This window comes from Seriola lalandi, unplaced genomic scaffold (genome assembly GCF_002814215.2).
Source record: "Seriola lalandi dorsalis isolate HSWRI2012SDOR001 ecotype SW California unplaced genomic scaffold, Sedor1 jcf7180002053898, whole genome shotgun sequence".
Lineage (NCBI taxonomy): Eukaryota > Metazoa > Chordata > Actinopteri > Carangiformes > Carangidae > Seriola > Seriola lalandi.
The window spans coordinates 1,389,760-1,408,837 of record NW_019524451.1 but is presented as its reverse complement, the minus strand read 5'-3'; the positions used below and the strand labels follow the sequence as shown (position 1 = coordinate 1,408,837).

Here is a 19,078-nt window from a genome sequence, read left to right as displayed (position 1 = left end):
ACCACCCCCCCACCCCACTTTTTCTCTAACTTTCTCTACCTCATCCTTCTGCCCTCGGTCCCCTGCGTGGGTGAGAGCAGACGGGGAAACTCCCCCACAGCGGGAGGATTTAAGTCAGGGGGCCAGCCCTGCATTTGTGTATCAAAGGTCAGATTACCCTGTCGGATGTTATCTTTCTCTGGGCGATGGCTGTGGGGTGAGCGGGATGACAGCACCAGCCCCCGTGGGTGATGTGTGAAGCGGTATGGAAAGACAAGGATTAACGGAGGTCCTGGGATCTTACCAGACTGAATTTGACCTCAACTCCTGGTGGATCCCATGGGGGAAATACAACCCCAGCCCATAGGTTGAAACCAAACTCTGCTGCTCATATTGTTACTTTTGTGCATTATGAAAGGTCTCTGCGGAGGTGTACTCGACTTTTATCAGTGCTTTTCTGTTGTTTTTGGTGATTTGTGTTCCATTTGAGGAAACTAATTAGTGAGTAATGAGTGATGGGAACAGTGCTGGAAGCGCAGAGTCTATAGATGTTTATCAGGGCCTTGACTACATAACAGTTATTTGATGGCTGTGACCTTTCTGTTTTCCTTCCCCGCAGCACAATGTCCTTTGACTCTCTTTGAATACTGCATCTGACAAACTTGTCACAGACCAGAGGTAATTATCCCCCCAGTTGACCATTGTTTTGTTGTTTGTTAATATTGCTATTTAACAACATAATGTCATGGTGCTATTAGGGAATGTTAACTCCTCTGTGTTTTCCTTCTTTGAGAGATAACAGCTGTGAAAAGTCTAAAGAAGTTTCCAGACAGCATTTCCCGCAAGTTAACTCATTGTTGTCGGTGGCTATGTTTATGTGAAGACTGCCCTTATGCTGTGATGCATGATTGCATTTTCATTGCTGTTAGGTCAGCATGTATTTTTACAGCATGGAAACACATGTTTCATTGAGCATTTCACTGTGTCGAGTTGCGCTGATGAGGCAGAGTTGTTTTCTCTATTTTCTGTCTAGTCCACTCAGCTCATAGCATCATATCAGCAGTAGGTTTGCTGATATGATGATATACTACAAGCCGTACCGTATCATTAAGGCTGCACTGCAAACAAACCACTGGAATACAACTACATTTCTGCATTAGGAAGTAACAGAGTAACACAATGCTTTCACGCTGCTGCTTAGGCTTCCCAAATAAGGACAAAAAATGCCAGATAAACAAACACTTACTTGTTTTCCGGCTCATCTGTTCTTTGTTGAATCCTGTCTTCCCCCATGATGCATTGCACTCTGTCCCAGGAGTATGCATGTCTTGCGTTGCCTGGAGAGGTTTTCTGATTCCTCCTGGACTCCAGCTCACCCCTCTCCTGACAGACATATGTCCCTTCTCCATCTCCATCACTACCCACAGTTAAATGCTTCTGCTGCAGCGTAAAACAAAAGTCCTCAGCAGGGGTAACTGTGACTGTTTCGTTCCAGTCGGCTCAATCGTCTCTCCTGATAAGATGAAACCGCCGGTCCAGTTGGGAGATGGAAGTTTTACTCCTCACTGGCAGGCAGGGAATACGTTTGGAGATACAAGAAAACACACACACACACACAGAAGAGGACAACGAAAGGAGTAGCTCAGCTTTCCAGGTCGTGGATTCCGGTCATGGCTCCACTTTCAGCAATAATCCTTCCAAATGTTGTTTTGTAGTCAGCTGAGATTTGACGGAAGAAGTGCGCTCGTACTTTGGTCTTCATTAAGTATTGTTTGCTATCTAAGAGGACCTCCCAGGAGGGTCAGCTCCAGTGCGCCTTGGATGAGTTCCCATGGACAACTGCCACAAAAAAAAAAATTGCACAAGTTTGTTGTGCTCTGCTACAAATCTGGCAAAGAGAGATGAGAAACAGTCCAGTCTTCTCTTTTTGCATCTCTCTAATACTCCTTTTTTTTTTCTCTCCCAGACTTTTCTTTTCCTCCTCTGCTATTTTGGTCACCAAAACATGCTTTTTGTCTGCATCCCAATCTCTAGCCTGCAGATTATTTTTCTCTGAGAGAAAAGGATCTGCCCTTTATCTCGGAGATCATAACTCTACAGTGACGTGAAGGGGAACTGTGTATATGGCGGCTTCCTGCTGTTAGGTGCATGTGAGGAATAACATTTCACTCTGGAAAGGTCATTCCAGAGACTGGTTTGTATTCAGAGCTCCAATGCATTGAATTCGAGCTGCTTTATTCAAGTGTACTGTGTTATTTCTCATACATGCCAGATACAGTCTCTGAAGACAGCATAATCAATTTCTTTCTTTTTTTTTTTATTCACAAAACCACAGTTGAGAGGGAAAAAAGTCAACTATTTCTTTTGGTGATAGTTGTGATAAATACTGAAATGCATCAGCATGCTAGAACTAAGTATCTGTCATGGATCCAGTTATTCTGCGGTCAGCACTTCCTCTATTCAGAATTGGTTTTGGTTTGTTTGTTTTGCTCCTTGTAAAAAAATACTTGATGTCTGTGTTCTGATCGTTCAGCCAGTTTTTAAAACAACATGTTTTAGTTTGGTGAACTAAAGAAAAGGATTGACGGGGGGGGGGGGGCAATATTTTTCATCTAATCCGTCTCCATATCCATTTTCTGTCCAGGATCACCTGCAAAATAGAGAAATGAGCAGGTTTAATTCAGTTATGCAAATGTCAAAACCATCAATATTCTTCAATTATGTTATTTAAATGTGACATTTGCACAGACAAAAGCTAGTTGTTACATCTACCCACAGCTTTGGCAATCAGCTGGTACAAGGATCCTACTCGATTGTCCATCATCACCCTTTGTGTAATGGCATGAGTTTCTACCCGCTGGGACTCAAAGTATTATCATGATGGCTTCAAAACAGTGCACAAGCCCGACCTTGGTGCCGACAGAAAGTGCGCAGCTTTTACAACTTGCAATGGGTGGCTGTTATTTGGAAAAAGTGGTCTGAAGAGCATTTTAATATACTCAGCTCGGCCCATTTTATACTTTTAATGAACGCTGGTTTACCTCCAAAAGCCACAAATCTCAATTCAAGTCCATTTTTGAGACAATGAAAGTCCAGTTCTCTGTCTTTTAAAGATGGAGACCCGCTTTCTCACTTTGAACTTTAGTCAGGCCAAAAGGGTGGAGAAGGAAATGAGGAAAACCTTTATAAAAGTCTGAACGTGATAAAACTCAGTGATGTCTCCACAGAAGGAAGGAAGGTCACAATTCATTAAAGCTCGAACGTCAGAAATCTGGATTAAACCAACCAAAAAAAAAAAAGAAGTGCTTTATCTCGGTGTTTGGGTCTTTGATGTGACACAACACACTGAGAAAGTGTGGATTGAATATTTCCATGCAGCATGAAGGGAAGAGACAAACAAAGATTTGAATGTCCTTCAGTAACATCCATCGCATTCCTCACTCTTAACCGAGAAAGCATTTCATTAGATCAGCAGCGTCATGTTCCCTCTTCAAAGCTAAAAAAGACCCACTGGAAAAGTTTGTAATGATAAACCAGTGTTTGCACGTCCTTGTCCTTGATCAGACTTGCCTCTCCTTGAAGCCGATCACAGTTGCATTTGTTTTTGTTCGTGAGTCACCACTGTAACACTCGGGAGCGGGAGTCCTTTGCAGAGAACTACATAATCATTATTTTTAAATGTCTTTTCACAGATTCCTCAGAGGCATAGCAACCACACTCGCATTTGTCTTTTCTCAAGGTGTGCAAGCATTGTGAACTTGTTGTTGCGTCTCTTGAAGACTGTGTTTTGTGGAGACGCTCTCTGACATGACAGCTGACTCATGACAGTCTGTAGGAGGAGTGCTCAATGGCCCCTGAACACAATCAGCCCAAACAAAACACTGCCCCACCTCCCTGCAGAAAAGAAACAAAAATCCTCCACAGTTTAGCTTACTAGCGTGATCGTGTCAAGTGAGAAGAGATGAAGGCCGGTATTGTTTAGACACTCAGACAACAGCCCTTTGATTCCCCCAGATGTGTCATCCATGTTGAAATCAACCCTGATCTCATCTGGAAACTGATTTTGCCTTTTTAGATTGGTTTTCACCTTGAACCCCAATGGTTTCTATCTTATTTTCTTTATTCACAGCTGTCTCTGTTGTTCCAATATTTCAAGCTTATCGTAATCATTGAGAACAGAGGTGAACACATGTCGAGGGTGTACTCTGGTACACCGCTGTACCAGATTGACTAAAATATGGTTCAATCATTGTCTTTGATCCAGGCTAAAAATATTTATGAACTGCCGGACAAAGAACAGATGTAGGACACTCAAAAACTGACATCAGCAGGGATGCAAAATCAATCTGGCTGAGAAGAATAAACCACCAACATGTGGACTCTTGAAATCTTCATCTGCCACAATCTATTATTTTTTCTTTTCCTTCGTCTCAGTTTGTTAATTTCAAGCTTGGGTGTTGTGTTTCATCCAAACTGGCTTGTGATATCTACCCTGCTCCAACTGATCCTATCTACTTGTCATACCTAAGACCTGAAGTCATCTCTCCTCTTTCCGCCCTCTACCCTTCAATTACCTTCAAGTTCAAAAAGTATTTTACAGTGCCCACCTGTCCCGCTCAGCTCCCAACCCCAGCACACTTTTCCTGTGCCACCTATTGACCTCCATGATTAGAGCCAAGGATATCATTTACAGTCTGGCCCGTAGGCCATTTCAGTGTGTAATCACGGCGTTCCTGTACATCGTCAGCACAAGATGGATTCGTACGCAGACAGCAGATCTGTACCACAGCTCTCTGCAGCATGTCTCGCATAGTGATAATGCACAAAAGAAATGGCTGCCGTACAAACTGCAATCATTCATTTGTCCCTCGTGGCTCTTGTCTTGTACATTTATTACACATCTGCATCAATAGCCGACGTGTAGAAAGCATGTCAGTCACCTAATAACTCATATACTTGCATGCTTTTTCACCTCAGGTATGGCATCTGTACATCATCAGTTGCTCTGGGCGCAGATGTGTTGAGGTACGCGAGATGTGTTGATGTCAGGTGAGCGTGCATTCCACCAGCTGTACGACTTTAAAGTGTATCAGTTACCAAGCTCATAATGAGGCATCTGGTCAGGACACTGACTAGCAAGCCTTTATGATGGAATCCCCTCAGGGCAGAGCTGCACTGTGTCTGCTATATCTTGTATTTGCCTGGTCCCTTTATAGTCTGACATGCAAAAATCATTCAGCTATAAATGGGAAAGGCTTCAGCAGGGCCCTTTGCTTTCTCTCTCTCTCTCTCTCTCTCTCTCTCTCTCTCTCTCTCTCTCTCTCTCTCTCTCTCTCTCTCTTTCTCAGACAAAGAGCCATTCAAGCGCCCTTGCACCAGCACTACAAAATAATTTTGAGTAGTGTTTCAAAATTGGCATTCCTGGTTCATAATTCCTCAGGAGGCTGTGATAGTCAACATGCCCCGGCTTGTGCTGGCTGATGACTGACATCTAAAACATTGCAAGGCACAGACGCCAACGAAAGTCACAAGTGTCTCCTTCTCTCACCATTTCTCTTTTCCTCTTTTAGCAAATCTGCGAGTGCATTCATAAATCATGCAGGGGAAAACCTTGTAATGAAGTGTCTGCTTCATGTGCAGCTCATCCTACTCTTACCCTCACAGGTGGAGAACTTCAAGAGGCAAAGATAAATACTTGAAGTAGGTGTGTATGATCCGGTGCCAAGAGGGAGGAACCTTCTCAAACAATCAGTCATAATCTGAAAACTGTTAGACGTGAAAGGAAGGAAGTACAAGCACATTTTAAAATTGTAAAACGTGTTCAAGTTCAATCAGTGCTGTAGGAATTATTTGCAGAATATTATTGACTTTTTTTTTTTTTTTGCAGTTATTCTGTTCACATCGAGACATTTGACAAAATAGTTTTCTGCACTTTCAAAGGATCTTCAGTTACAGCAAAACTAAAGGGGTATCATTTCCTAATATATACATGGTAACGTATGGCTGAACAAAACCTGGCGTTGCCCCCCTGTAAAGCAGTTAATAGGCCTCACCTGTTGTGTTAACAGGAAGCAATTACTTATATATGTAAGTCAATACAGTCTCCAGCCAGGTCTTTAATTGGATACACCCTCTAATGTTACACAGTGTAGTTCAAGTCTATAACCTGGCAACACAGCAGGCTCCACACAGTCAGGACAATAGGCTTGGATATCAGTGACCACAGTGCTAATGCAGCCAGCCAACCCCCTCTGCAAGCCTGCAGCCTGCACCGAGGGAAAACAACAGCCGCCACAGATGTTTGTCATCTACTCAAACAAAGAATTTCAAAGTTTCCCTCCTCTTCTGCTCCAGTTCACTGCACACCCCCCATCTCCTTCTTTCTCTCTCTCTCTCCAAACAAAGATAATGTCTTACCCTGTAAAGATAAATATAATGGGATGCAGGTGACAAAGTCTGCAGCAATCACACTTTCACAGCGACAGATAAAATTCCAGGATTTAGTACTCCTTCCTGTTTGGTGTGTGCTGGTTGAGTCATGCTGCTCACCTGTACTCTAGTGGGTCTGGCTGTGTGAGGCAGCAAGACTGCGTACTGCCCCTTTTCAGTTCCTACAGCTCTGCACACACACCTCCCCCTTTTACCTCTCCTCTCTCTCCCTCTCTCCGTCTCTCTCCCTCTCTCTCTCCCTCTCTCTCTCTCACAGTTGAAGCAGACGAAGGATGGGGGTGGGAGGAGGGGGTCAGTTGGAACACAGAAGGCTCTTTGTCTGGGATCTTTTCATATGGTTTCCTTCAAGCTTGCATACTGAACACATTATGCTATGATATATTTTCATATTCAACACAGGGATGTTGAGGGACCCAGTGGGCCCCACTCTGTCCTCTTCCCCCCTTCTTTTCCTTTCTTGACCAATTTTCCCGCCATGCACACCGGGCAGACAAAATCCAAATAAAGAATGAAAACTATGCAAGAAAAATGTAAGACTAAGTTCCTGCTAAACCCGCAGAATCTATTGATGTAATCCCTGACTTTTTATGAATAATAAAACTCAAACACAGAAAATGATTTCCTCTCAAAAATTGAGAGAAGAACCATCAGACATGAAGATCCTACAGAGCTTTTTACCATGTGTGCAGGTTCAGGAAAGTAACTCATGGACATTCATATTTGATGTACAATTGAATTACTGGCTTCTCTGCAGGGATGTTAATCCTAAGATTCACTAATATAACTCCATATCTCCAAAACACTGATTTACTCCAAAGATCCCACAAGTGCCATAAATTGTCAAAATGTAACATCTGGTTCACTGTATAGCGTCTGAGGCTTAGGAATTATTATATCTTTAGATTTACACATGTTTGGTTACATTTCACTTTTAAATGTTTTGACCTGAAACCCGAGGGCTCTTGGTGAGATGAGGACCAGCAGTGAGCAGTGGATTGGCTGGGACTGCGTGGCTGAGTCATATGGTGGAAAATATGCTTATTGAATGACTGCCAGCCTTTAGGAGTAACATCCTGGTCACCCTTCAGCCATACGCTAACTTTATTCAATGGTGCAATTATTCTGCCAGTGGTTCACCACTCTTTCAGACAGCAGGTCAAACAAAGTTTCCCCCAAAAGGCAAACCTCTACTTCCAAAATCAATTTGGATCATGAGCATGTTGAAAAGGATCTAAAAAAAAAAATCACTTGTGCATCTTTTGAAATTCTGAAGGTGTTGTTGGTGTTGAAATTGGTGTGACATGTATGTCTGAACTTTTCTTTTCACCACCTTTCCTCACCTGATGGATGGTCCTGCCAAGCTGCTGAGACAATCCATCACACTGAGGCAACACCTCAGCCCTGCCTCTCCTCCTCCTTTGACATCTCTTTGCTCCTGCTCCCACTCTCCCTCTCTGTATTCTTTTATCATTCTCCTCTCTTCTCCTCACACATCTGTCAGACCAGATCGATTTCCCTTTTCCTTATCTCTTTGTTTCCTTTCTTTATAGTCTCACTTTAGGCTACTTATTCCTATTTTCCACTTCAGTCTCCCTTTCTTCATCACCATTCCTGTGTGCTCTCTCCTTTGACCCAGCCTCTCCTGACATGTTTATATGTGTAAGACTCCATGCAGCTGGGAGAGCAGCCATTAGCCGCTGTGTCTATCTTTCTTTCTTCTCCCTCTCTGCCTCTCCAGCGGCCTGCTTGGCTCTGCTGTTTTGGCGTGACTCTCTGAAGGGCAGCTGTGTGTGTGGGAGACCAGGGAACTGAGGGGAAATGTTAGTGCACATTCCTTTAGAAGAGGGGCTTTTTTTCCTAAAGTGATCTGGTTTGCATTCCCTCTCAAGTCGGATCCATCTACAGAAGTTATTAAAGAACGTTTGCTACGACTGAGGCCTGAATTGATTAGAATCATACACAGGCCCCTCTCTGCTTTCTTGCTCACCATACCATCCCTCAGCACATCCCTCTGGATGTAATGGGATACAGCCATGGGGCTGTTCAAAGGCACAGCTTCAGTATAAACAGAGAGAAAGGCAGAGAGAGAGAAAGAGAAAGAAATTATTCACCATGCTGGATGTTTCGATGGGTAGATGTTCCTCAGAGATTATGAGGCGCAACTCGGGCAAGCTCACATCTCATGGTGTGCCTGACAGTACGACTCTATACCAATTGTGTTGACTGTTGATCTGAGAATGTATGTGGGACTAATTTGGTTAAGGCAAACTCATGTTTCAGCGCTGCTACTGTTTATTTTCAGTCCACCAGACATCTGTATTTCTCATAAACTACCTCAGAGGGTGTTGTGGTCTGAAGCAGTGATGAATAAAGCCTGGTAGAATCAGGGTGTGTCCACTTGTGGTTTGATGATGTATACTACTGTAAGGCCACATTTGAAAGAGATAGTCCAGCAGCCTAATTCCTTAACAGCATCGGTCTATATATTGCCAGTATCAGTCCACATATGGTCTGATACTGGCAATGATATAGCATTTCCTAATAGACAACTAATTTCACGATTTAAGCGCAGGCAGGCTTGGATGGCAGCCTGGCGCCTGCTAATACATTAAAACTCATATAAGGTTTCTGAATGCAGCATATATATGCTAAATATACTTCATGGCACAAGTCCCACCACAACATTGTTTTGTGGTCTAAATTGCTTCTACAGACTGGGCAGGGCATCTGAGTTGCTATTGGACCCTTGAGTACCCTTTTTTTGTTGTTTGTGTGCATCTACGTGTGTGTGTGTGTGTATATGTGTACATTTATGAGGTGTATTTGTGTACCAGACTTGGACCCACACCACCATAAGCATATGGTGGGAGCCCCGGTGCATTAATACACAGACTGAGAGTGAGCCCAAACCTAATCAGCTGGCTGAGTCTGTCTGTCTGGGTAGTGTCGAAACACACACAGAGAGCCAATGCTGCTATTTACACATTACAAACAACGAAAAAAAAGAAAAAAGAAAAGCACCGTTGCCTCCGTTAATATGTTCTTGGCAACAATGCTGCTCAGACATGAGGGAATCAGAAATAATTGCAAATGAATCTCGGGGGCTTGCCCTGGACACGATGACTGTTTCCTTCACTGCCAGCTCGTCTGGGTTTGATTTGTAATGTTTTAATGTAATACAGTTCTGGAGTTATCCAGTTTCAAATCACACTCATCAGTGTTCACATGGCTGCAGCAGCCAAAACAAACAAACACCGGATGTTGCGAAAAATAAGTTTGGTCGGTTTGATTTAGTCTGAGTTTATTAGTGGAAGAACAAACAGAACTTTTGATTCCTTGATTTCCAAGTATGGACAATGCATCACCAAATAGACCATGTCCAAGGTATGTCCTTTTCAAAAGCTGAATGAAGATCTGCTGAGAGAAACTGAATTAATACCTGAAACCTCCACAGGTCTGTATCATAGATCCAGTGTGTAATCTGTACAGGACATTCCTTAATTCAGGGGAATGTCATGCAACACTTTTACAACTTATTTTCTCTATTGTCATGTTAAGTGTTAAAGAATGAAGGGAAATGGGTGGGAGCTCAAGCTTTAAAAAAAAAAAAAAAAAAAGCCCACACACACACACACACACACACACACACACACACACACACACACACACACACACACACACACACTGTAAGCCGTCACTGCTACAGCCGGACTCTTTTTTGCATGCTGCATCCATCCAGCTCAATAAGGTTTAAGCACCAAAATAATTAAAACTGAGCATTTAATAGCAGCATTTTGTCCGTCAGATCAGCATATGCGCACACTTATGGATGAAATGATGTGACATTCCTGTCTGATTCTGTTTGTTTCAGCCCATTTCCATCTAAAATGCCTTTCAGCTTTGTAGCTGGGCCTCTCTGCAGATGGGATGGGAACAAGGCCCGAATTATTCTCCTAACAAGAGGCTCACTCTTTGTTTGGATCAACGCTCTGCAGAATGTAATCAAAATTTACCGGGAGACAAAAACAAAATGCCAAACACTGATCTGGTTCACTGCCACGCAGGCTAAGGACTTAATCTGTGTCACACAATGCGAGGTCCTGACAAAATATTTATTCATCTTACCTCCTGCAAATTACATTAGTGCCTGGACCCAAAATATCTGCTGCGGTCATTGTGAATGTGTAATGTAGTGAAATGTCAGGAAATCAGAGGCCCCAGTGTGTTTGTGTGTGTGTGTGTGTGTGTGTGTGTGTGTGTGTGTGTGTGTGTGTGTGTGTGTGTGTGTAACTATGTGAAAGAAAAAGAAAGAGAAAAAGAGAAAGAGAAAGTGAGGGAAACTCACTACTTTTACATGCTCTTATTTCCATCTCCAACGCTTCATAACTTCACACTTAGTCTAGTTAGAGAATGAAATAAGTGGAAATTTACACATCAATAGTTCAAACAAGTTGCACCACACACGCAAGATTTTAATTAATGTCAAACCAGTTATACTGTAGTGTAGTGACTTATCAGAAATCTCTCAGGGTGTGTTTGTGCAGTTACAGTAACGTGTACCACCCCCACCCCCCACACCCCAGTGCATCGCATCTGCTAGCAATTAAATTCATACCTTCATACCTCCTGCCATCTGGGCTCTGCATGGTCTTCTCACTTTTTTTTTTTTGACACTGAATTAAGAGAATAAGTTGAATCATTTTCCAGTCTGCAAGCTTATATTTATTCTCAGGACACTAGAGGCTTTGTTGGTAAAGTTTTTTCTTAGCCTCGTTCTACATTTCTCCACGAAAATAAGCCACTGGAGAAGGTTTCAATCTGTCACCTGGGAATAACTTACTGTAACAAGATTTGCTGACTTAATATACAAATAAGGCAGCTGCGAAAACATTCAGGTCAAATGATGTTGTTAATAGTGAGCCGTAGTCGAGAATGATTTCATTCATAATGCAAAATCAGTTCACAGGGCTTATTCAGAGAGAAATGTGATCAAAGGGCAACAACTGAAGCTCAGTGTCATCTCACTTGCCAGGTAGTTCCTGAGGGATAGCCAACCCTGGTGAGTCAGGCTGTAATAGGTGTTCCTGCTGTTCACATTTAAGCAGAGTCTCGACAGTATGTTCTGCTCATCACTGTCACTCCACGGGTTTAATGGTCTTTCACTGGCCAGCAGAGGATACTCTGAGCCGAGTGAAGACACTGGCAAGGACAAGACTTTTCCGTTAAGGAGAAAGTGCTGGAGGAGTCCACTGAGGCCGACGGATGGGTCACGGTAAAGCAGCTTCACCAGTAGTATGAGATGGTTATTTATCCTCTTTGGCCAGGCTCAAAAGACCACAAGAGACAGGCAGTTTCTGAAGAGGACCCCTCTGAGCTGTCCACCAGCCGCCGGACAGATGGGACTAACAGCAACACGGACAGCTCCCCCCTGCATCCGGGAAAAGACACATTCAGGACCTGATAACGAGCAGCAACGTCTCACATCACACCCTCACTAGCCTCTCACTTCCTTTATGAACAATGATGAATTGTAAAAGTTTGGATGAGTTTTCCCAACAGGAAGCGATGAACTGCACTAGCACTGACAGGAGAAGAAGCTACTCAGTGTAATGAGATTGAACTTAATGTTATTCATACATGAAAGGTTGTACATGTAGACAAGTATTTATGATGAAGAGTCTCTTAAGTGTCATGGCTCTGACCCACAAACAGTGGGAGCTTGGTAAGTCTTTTTTATGGCTCCCAGTGATTGGTCCGTTTCACCACAATGACTTATCCAATAATGGTTTGTACCAGTAAAGTTTCAGAAATCCCCAAGTCAAATCCCAGACAGTGTTAGGAAAGAATTTCCTCTGTAAAAGTTACAGGCAACTTGATCACACTTATACGTAAGGGAAAGTTTTGACACATTCATGAGAGGTCACATCCAAAGTGAATCTGTGTGAACATCAGTTTTAAAGAGAGTGAGATCTGCAGGTTTTATGGGACTCCAACAAAATAAAGGAATAGTGTGGCATATTATGGAAGAGGGGTGGGAAGCAAAATTGTCAAAGCATTAGCCATCACTTTGAGGTTTGCAGTGTGTGTCTGTGTGTGTGTGTGTGTGTGTGTGTGTGTGTTTGTGTGTTTGTGTGTGTGTGTGTTTGGATGGAGTAAAGATGTGTGGTCACATATCTAATAGTTCAGGATAAGAATCATGTTCTTCATGGTGGTTTCCAGTCTGAACTCTGAGAACTGGTCTGTCTGGACAGATTTTAGTCATTAATCAGTGATGGGAGCCAATCAAGACCAAGTTACCACTGTTGTAATACATTTACTGAAGTTAACTCTATAATGGATAGAGAAAACCAGCATTAAAAACTACTGCATGGTGAGCGACAGTAAACCCGTTACACTGGACGTGATTTAAAGCTGGACAGACTTTAACGTCCCCAGCAGAGTAGGGATATATTGAAATGACAATGATTATCACTCTTTGTAACCACTGGCTCAGAGTCTATTATTACATCCCAGAATCTCTATCTGGCTAATCAGATTTATTAGGTGGCTAATCAGCTTTATATGCCTTAGTGTTTTGGGAGGCGATATTACAGATGATTCATGCTGAAAGGAATTAGCTTCTGTGGCGCTCGGTGTCCTCTCTGAACTTGTGTCAGTGCCAGTCACAGCTCAGTGATCATGTAAGCACTGATGGCATGGTGATTGTGCTTAAAGACGCACTTCATGATTGATGATACTCTCTGCAGAAGTATATTCTCAAAAGGGGTTTACTTGTTACAATAGACTTTTTTGACCAAGCAATTTCATTGTCAAAAGAATATCCTGTATATTTTATACAGTGCATGTCAGTCTCTGTATTATTCAAGAGCACTCAATATAATTCTTTTTTAATGGTTGCTATTGATCACTATGAAGCCAAAGCCAAAAGAAAGCAAAGCATTGCCCACTTTAAAGTATGTGCTGGATTGGAGTTGAGGCAGCAATATCTTCAGTCTGCACAGTATCACCATAACTGACAGAACCTATGGAAGCTACGAAGATAGCTTTTGTATTAAGCTGTAGATTCATTTTCCTTTAGCAAATAGCCCTTTTGTTTAAATGCTAACAAGCTCTTTTTCCCCACTAGTGGGAAGGATGTAAGAACAGCAAAGTCTCCATATTTCATCCTTCCAGCTGTTCTGTTTTCTGGTGTGTAATGAGAATTGCAGCCTCACAGGGCCACTTGCATGGTGACAGATTTTTGGTCTTGTTTTGTTTTTCTTTTCAAATACAGTAAGAGTAAAGAAGCCAGTGAAGCTCTTCCTTGGTTCTACTCCATCAACTGTGACCATTCATGACACATACTGTAACTCTTAAAATTGCTCACTTGGGAAACTAAATACCAGACAGGACTGAAAACATTCTTTAATACCACAGGTGGGCGATTCAGTCTGTGAAAACACAATGTGGAGGAACATTAACTCTTTGAAGTTGGTACACCTCCTTTCAGTATGACCTTGTGAGTAATGTTAGATTCTGGCCAGGTGATTCAGATGACTGGATCTTCATGCTAGACTCTGTGTGTGTTGCTGCTTATGTGTGTGAATGTCGACAGTGTACTTGCTTGTCCATGCACGCACACACCTTTACTAGAGCTGTTAAATAAGCCTCAGGTGTATTCAGCCTGCTGCACCTTACTGACAACAGACATGGCCTCAGCCGGATGTTTGGGGAAGACACTGCTGCTCTGACATCATTGTCTCTTCCCATAAATACCAAATCCTCCATCACGTCCGCTCCTGCACCTGACCCCCGACAGGCACTTAGCAAGGCAGGGCAATGTGGAATCAATACTGAAATTATTCACACAGCATGCAGAGGAAGTGTCCTTTCCAATTCAAAGTGAACTCATTTGTTATTGTAAAGTGGAGGTTACACCTTGGGCCATCCAAGCTGTTTATCTATAACTGCCTGTGAATGCTGCTTGGGCTTAAACCCATCTGTGGAGCATATGGGTTTGGGAAGAAAAGGCTCTTCGCCCTTTACAATGACCAATTAAGAAAACATGTTTTTTCACCTGACACAATTTGTAATGGAAAACCCATCTACGCCTCGAGAAAACCCCTCATCCACTACTGTTGCCAGCCACCCACCTGGATGATACCACTGTATCCGTCGTTCCGTGCTCAGAAATGCAGCGCACTAAATGAAAACAGACACCAGAGAATCTTTTTTTAATCATCTCACACAAGCTTGTTTTTAAGCTTCTGCCCCACTGGCACGACTGAGGGAGAAATATAGTTCATGCAAACTGCTGAATCCCCATAACCTCTCTTGTGTGGATGCCATAGCCTGCAGCTCTCTTGATTATTGCTCTTCCAGTCAAAATGCAGGCATTCCAGTCAGCAGCAATGACTGTGTTGTAAATAGACAAAACATGCTTCAACAAGCTTCCTACACGGTCTCCTATTTTTGTGACAGTTTCTTTCTTTTACTTCTGTCTCTATTTTGACTTTCTTTCTCAGTTTCTCCTCCTCCACCCTCTATATTAGTACTCTTACGACCACAGATATTCTCTGTGAACCAAGACAGCTTGGTTCAGAAAATGAAGTGCAACGCAAAAATGTCCTTTTATAATCGAGCCAAGGTCTGAGCAGTTAGAGGTTGAAGACTCACTGCTGCTTTCCCATGAGTTCTTTGTGCATGACCTAGGGTTATTTTATGTTAATGGGAGTTAAAGTCTTAGTTCTGTGGTTTGCCTGTCTGTGAGAGTCAGATTGATGCAAACAAAGCTTCAGAAACAGTAAAGGTCGCCACAGAGGAGAGTGACCCAACAGACAAATCAGATATACTGTGCTTTCTTGTGGATGTTTGGCTTGTAGCATAGTTTGTGTATGTCTGTCAGTCTGGGTATCCGTACCCATGTGTAAGTCTTACATTGTGTTTCTTACTTCTCTGTGTGTGGTGGCATTCGATTGTGTGCGCTCACAAGCACACATGAATACAATACGTGCCTGTCTGTGTGCGAGTGTGTTTAGTCTACAGGCAGAGGAAAGGAGCTTGTGGTTTGACAAAGACGAATAGCCGAGTTTGTTCCTCCTCTGTGAACGTGTATCAGCACATGATCTCATCACTTCCATTTTCATGCCGTCGGCTGGCTGGTGGTCAGTGTGCTATGGGCATGCTCAGGCACTCAGATGTACTGCATAATAAGTAGGATGATCGAAAAACAGAGAGACAGTGAGAAAAAGACAGAGTGAGGTCGGCTGCAGTGGGTGATTAGTTAGGCGGTATGCCATTGTCACAGGACAGAGCAAGCTACTTTGTGGTATTAGAGTGTTAACTACATGTGCAACATCAGCGCAAAAATATACTGAGCAGCAGCAACCTTTCCTTTTGTGGAGAGAAAATCATTATATTGAAGTTATAACACACACTTGAAGGTAACAGACAACGGTAACCAAAAGCTATGGATGCAAATGGAGTTGGACAGTTAATATCAGTAAAAACCTCAAAGCTCAAAACTGACAGTTGCCAGTAATATTAGTTCCAGTTTGGATAGCAAGAGATCTGTCGTGTACTTAATTATTTTCATGGATTTTCTTCGTTATTGGTAGAGGCAGAAGAATTCGTTAAGTCAATTAAACCCGCAAGAACAAATTTCTTGGCCACTTGGGGGCAGTGGAAACAAGTCAAGTAATTACTCTTCTTTAGACTCTGTTTTTGGTCCCCAACAACTTTTGGTAAAAACAGCTGCCTCAAAGACAAAGAAAGCTAAAAAACAATGTCATGAGAGCTGTGAGAGTGAACCAAAACAATGAGCTGAAAGACACTAAAACTGGGAACTGCATAGGGGTCTTATATCGTGGATGATTTTACTTTGGCATAGGCATATGCAGTCTTTGTTCTGCTCTGCAGGCTCTGCGAACTTGGTGTAGTGGCACATGTTCCAGTTCTCCACCAGAGCTGAACGAGAACCACCGTCACCAGCTGTAGTCCAAGACGGCGGAGTTACAGTCCATCCGCAGCATGAGAGACCTGACTGCAGGCAGGGAAGCATGAAGCAGGACGAGCTGCGGCTAGCTTGTTTCTTTTCTAATTAAAATACTTACATATAGCACCTCATAAATAAATAAAAACAGTGCTGTCCAAACAAATAATCTATTTGAGCTAATTAAAAAGTGTGATTAGTTATGACACAATTTGTAAACAGAAGACAGCAGAGTGGTGGCGAGTAGACAAACGTGCGCAAGAAGTATCAAAGTGCCAGAGAGATTCAAATCACAACTTCCAGTCAGGACTTTCACAATAAAATCAGAGCGGAAACAGGATGCAGATTGTGATTAAGATCATGGATTGCGATTCTACCCAAAAAGATTGTCAATATGACCCTTTGGCCAGACCACCCAGCACTACTGCACAGTTGGGTCATATTTCATTGTAGGTTCATCACACATTATACTTAGTCATTTGACTTATTGTCATTATAAAAACAATGATTATAGTCACTTTAAATACAAAGTTGCATCAGGACAATTCATTTGCATTGCTTATATTGCAACTACTAAAAATGATCTACACCCAGTCCCTGTTTACAAGCTATTTTGTCTCTACTCCCACAATGTACAGCACCTCATAAATGGCATTTAACACTACCATATGACCATGTTCCCAGTGGAGGTAAAATCAACTCTAGGACTACAGTGCATTTGTTATTTGGCTCTGAAGTTAAGAAGTGTAATTTGTTACTGTCGTTTGAGTCTTATCACAGTTCCTGCAGTCCTGTTACTCCTTGCTCAGGCTCACTAACATTTCCCGCCATATTTCTTTGATTAAGAGCACATCTGACTCCTATTAAAACTTCCACATGCAGATCCAGGAGCTGTGTTAGAGCTGGATGGAAAATTTCTTTTTTTCCTCTTCTTCCCCTCTTTTCTTTTTTTTTTCATCCAAACGAGCTTTCAGGACAGAGAGCGGTATCCGTCTCACAGTGAAGGTTTAGGGTGCAGGAAATGAAGTGTTGAAGCAAGTGTTTTCTCATTGACACGTTCCAGTTTTAGTGACATATGGCACTCAAACTTTTATCACTCGAAGTTTTGTCACTCAAAGTTGAACTTATCATCAAATGAGCCACCGAAATGTTTCTTCGACGGTTTAACCAACACCATACATGGCTACGGTTTTGAAAGATTGTTGGATGTGCTGTCGGCCTTTGGCCACACAATAAAGTCCTCCGCCAAATGTCAAAGCCTGGGAATTATGTTAAAATGGTTGACAGTTCCACTGCACTCAAATTTCACATTTCAATTTTCCAACAGTTAAATGGGAAAGGAAAAAGAAAAGGAAAGAAAATAATCTTTTTGACAGTGGTGGACATGTGCTGACCGTGGCACAACCATAAGGCCGTATAAGCAGTTGTGGACAAAGGCGAGCTGCAGCCAAGTGGGCCACTGCCCTGCAAGGACAATAGGAAGTGATATGACTAATCCACGGATTCCAGGGAGGAAATGACACACTGTGGAAAGCCTCAGAGGCCTTGAATCCCACAGAACATCAAGCGATGTGGAGTCCACCCCTGAAGGAGAGGAAGTTATTTCACAAAATGGGCACATATTCCGATTCCTGTGTAACCGTCCCTCTGGCCAGCTTGTCACTCTGACAACAGTACAGTGTATGACACAAGACATGAATTTTGATGGACTGGAAGAGATGAAGATGACACAACATCAGCTCAGCTCTTTCCCTCCCTGCACAGTATGAGTATCTTTGCCCCCATCATGGCTCTCGGGATGACAATGTTTGTCTGTTGGCTGGTTGGTCCATCACTTTTATCCAGGCTGAGATATCTTGACAACAATTGGATGGACTGACATGAAATTTTATACAGATATTCATGGTTCCCATATTATCCTAGTGATCGCTTGACTTTTCCTGTAGTGCCACATGAGGTTGACTTGTGGTTTTAAGAGAAATGTAATGAATGAAATATTGGATGGAGTGTCTTCCAACTCAAGTTTGTCCAATACTTTGGTTAATGACTAGATATTTCCAATCCTAGTGATCTTCCCACCAGCCTGTGTGCTTTTTTTATGTTTTGCAAATTGGTAAATGTTACCATGCTTACACACTGAACTAAGATGGTGAACATGGTTAACATTTTGCCTGCAAAACATTAGCATATCAGCAGTGTCACTGTGAACATGTTAGCATGCTGTTACCATTTAGCTCAAAGCCCTGCTGTGCCTCACAGAGCTGCTAGCATGACTACAGAAACTGAGAATTCAGTATTTCCCCACCTGGATTTTATTTGTGACAATGTGGAAAAGGCTGTGAAACTTACAGAAAATATTTTCATCAGTTGACTGAAAAATACAATATGTAAAATTCAAATAATTCTACAAACTTTGTTTTTGGTGTCTTTTCAAAGTTTTGTAAAGGAGACAACATTGGTAGGTTATCTAAATGTGTACATATACACATGTGCATACATCACACAAGCCTGAAATTAATCTGGGTTGGTTCTTGATATGAACAGTTTAATAAATCTGGACAGAAGTCAGAAACATTTTGACTTCTCTCCGGATTGATCAAAGTGTGGAAGGCCATATGGGATGTATTACCATTCAAGCCCTGTTTCATATTGGCTACCAACCCTTCTATATCATAGCAG

The 19,078-nt window shown here is 42.4% G+C and overlaps 1 protein-coding gene across 2 annotated transcripts in view; it reads right to left on the bottom strand.

Moving 5' to 3' along the window:
* The window catches only part of synpo (synaptopodin), a 17,169-nt gene extending 10,590 nt beyond the window's left edge, over positions 1 to 6,579 (bottom strand). Inside the window, exons 1-2 of one of the 2 annotated variants that reach the window (XM_023402189.2) lie at positions 6,529 to 6,579; positions 1,226 to 2,629 (exon numbers count right to left, since the gene is read on the bottom strand). In XM_023402189.2, the coding sequence (XP_023257957.1) occupies positions 1,226 to 1,394 (169 nt within the window). In that variant the 5' untranslated portion in view covers positions 1,395 to 2,629; positions 6,529 to 6,579. Of the gene's footprint in view, positions 1 to 1,225; positions 2,630 to 6,396 lie in introns of both variants that reach the window. The other variant, XM_023402190.2, reaches the window with a different exon arrangement.
* Between the last annotated feature and the right edge of the window lie 12,499 nt (positions 6,580 to 19,078).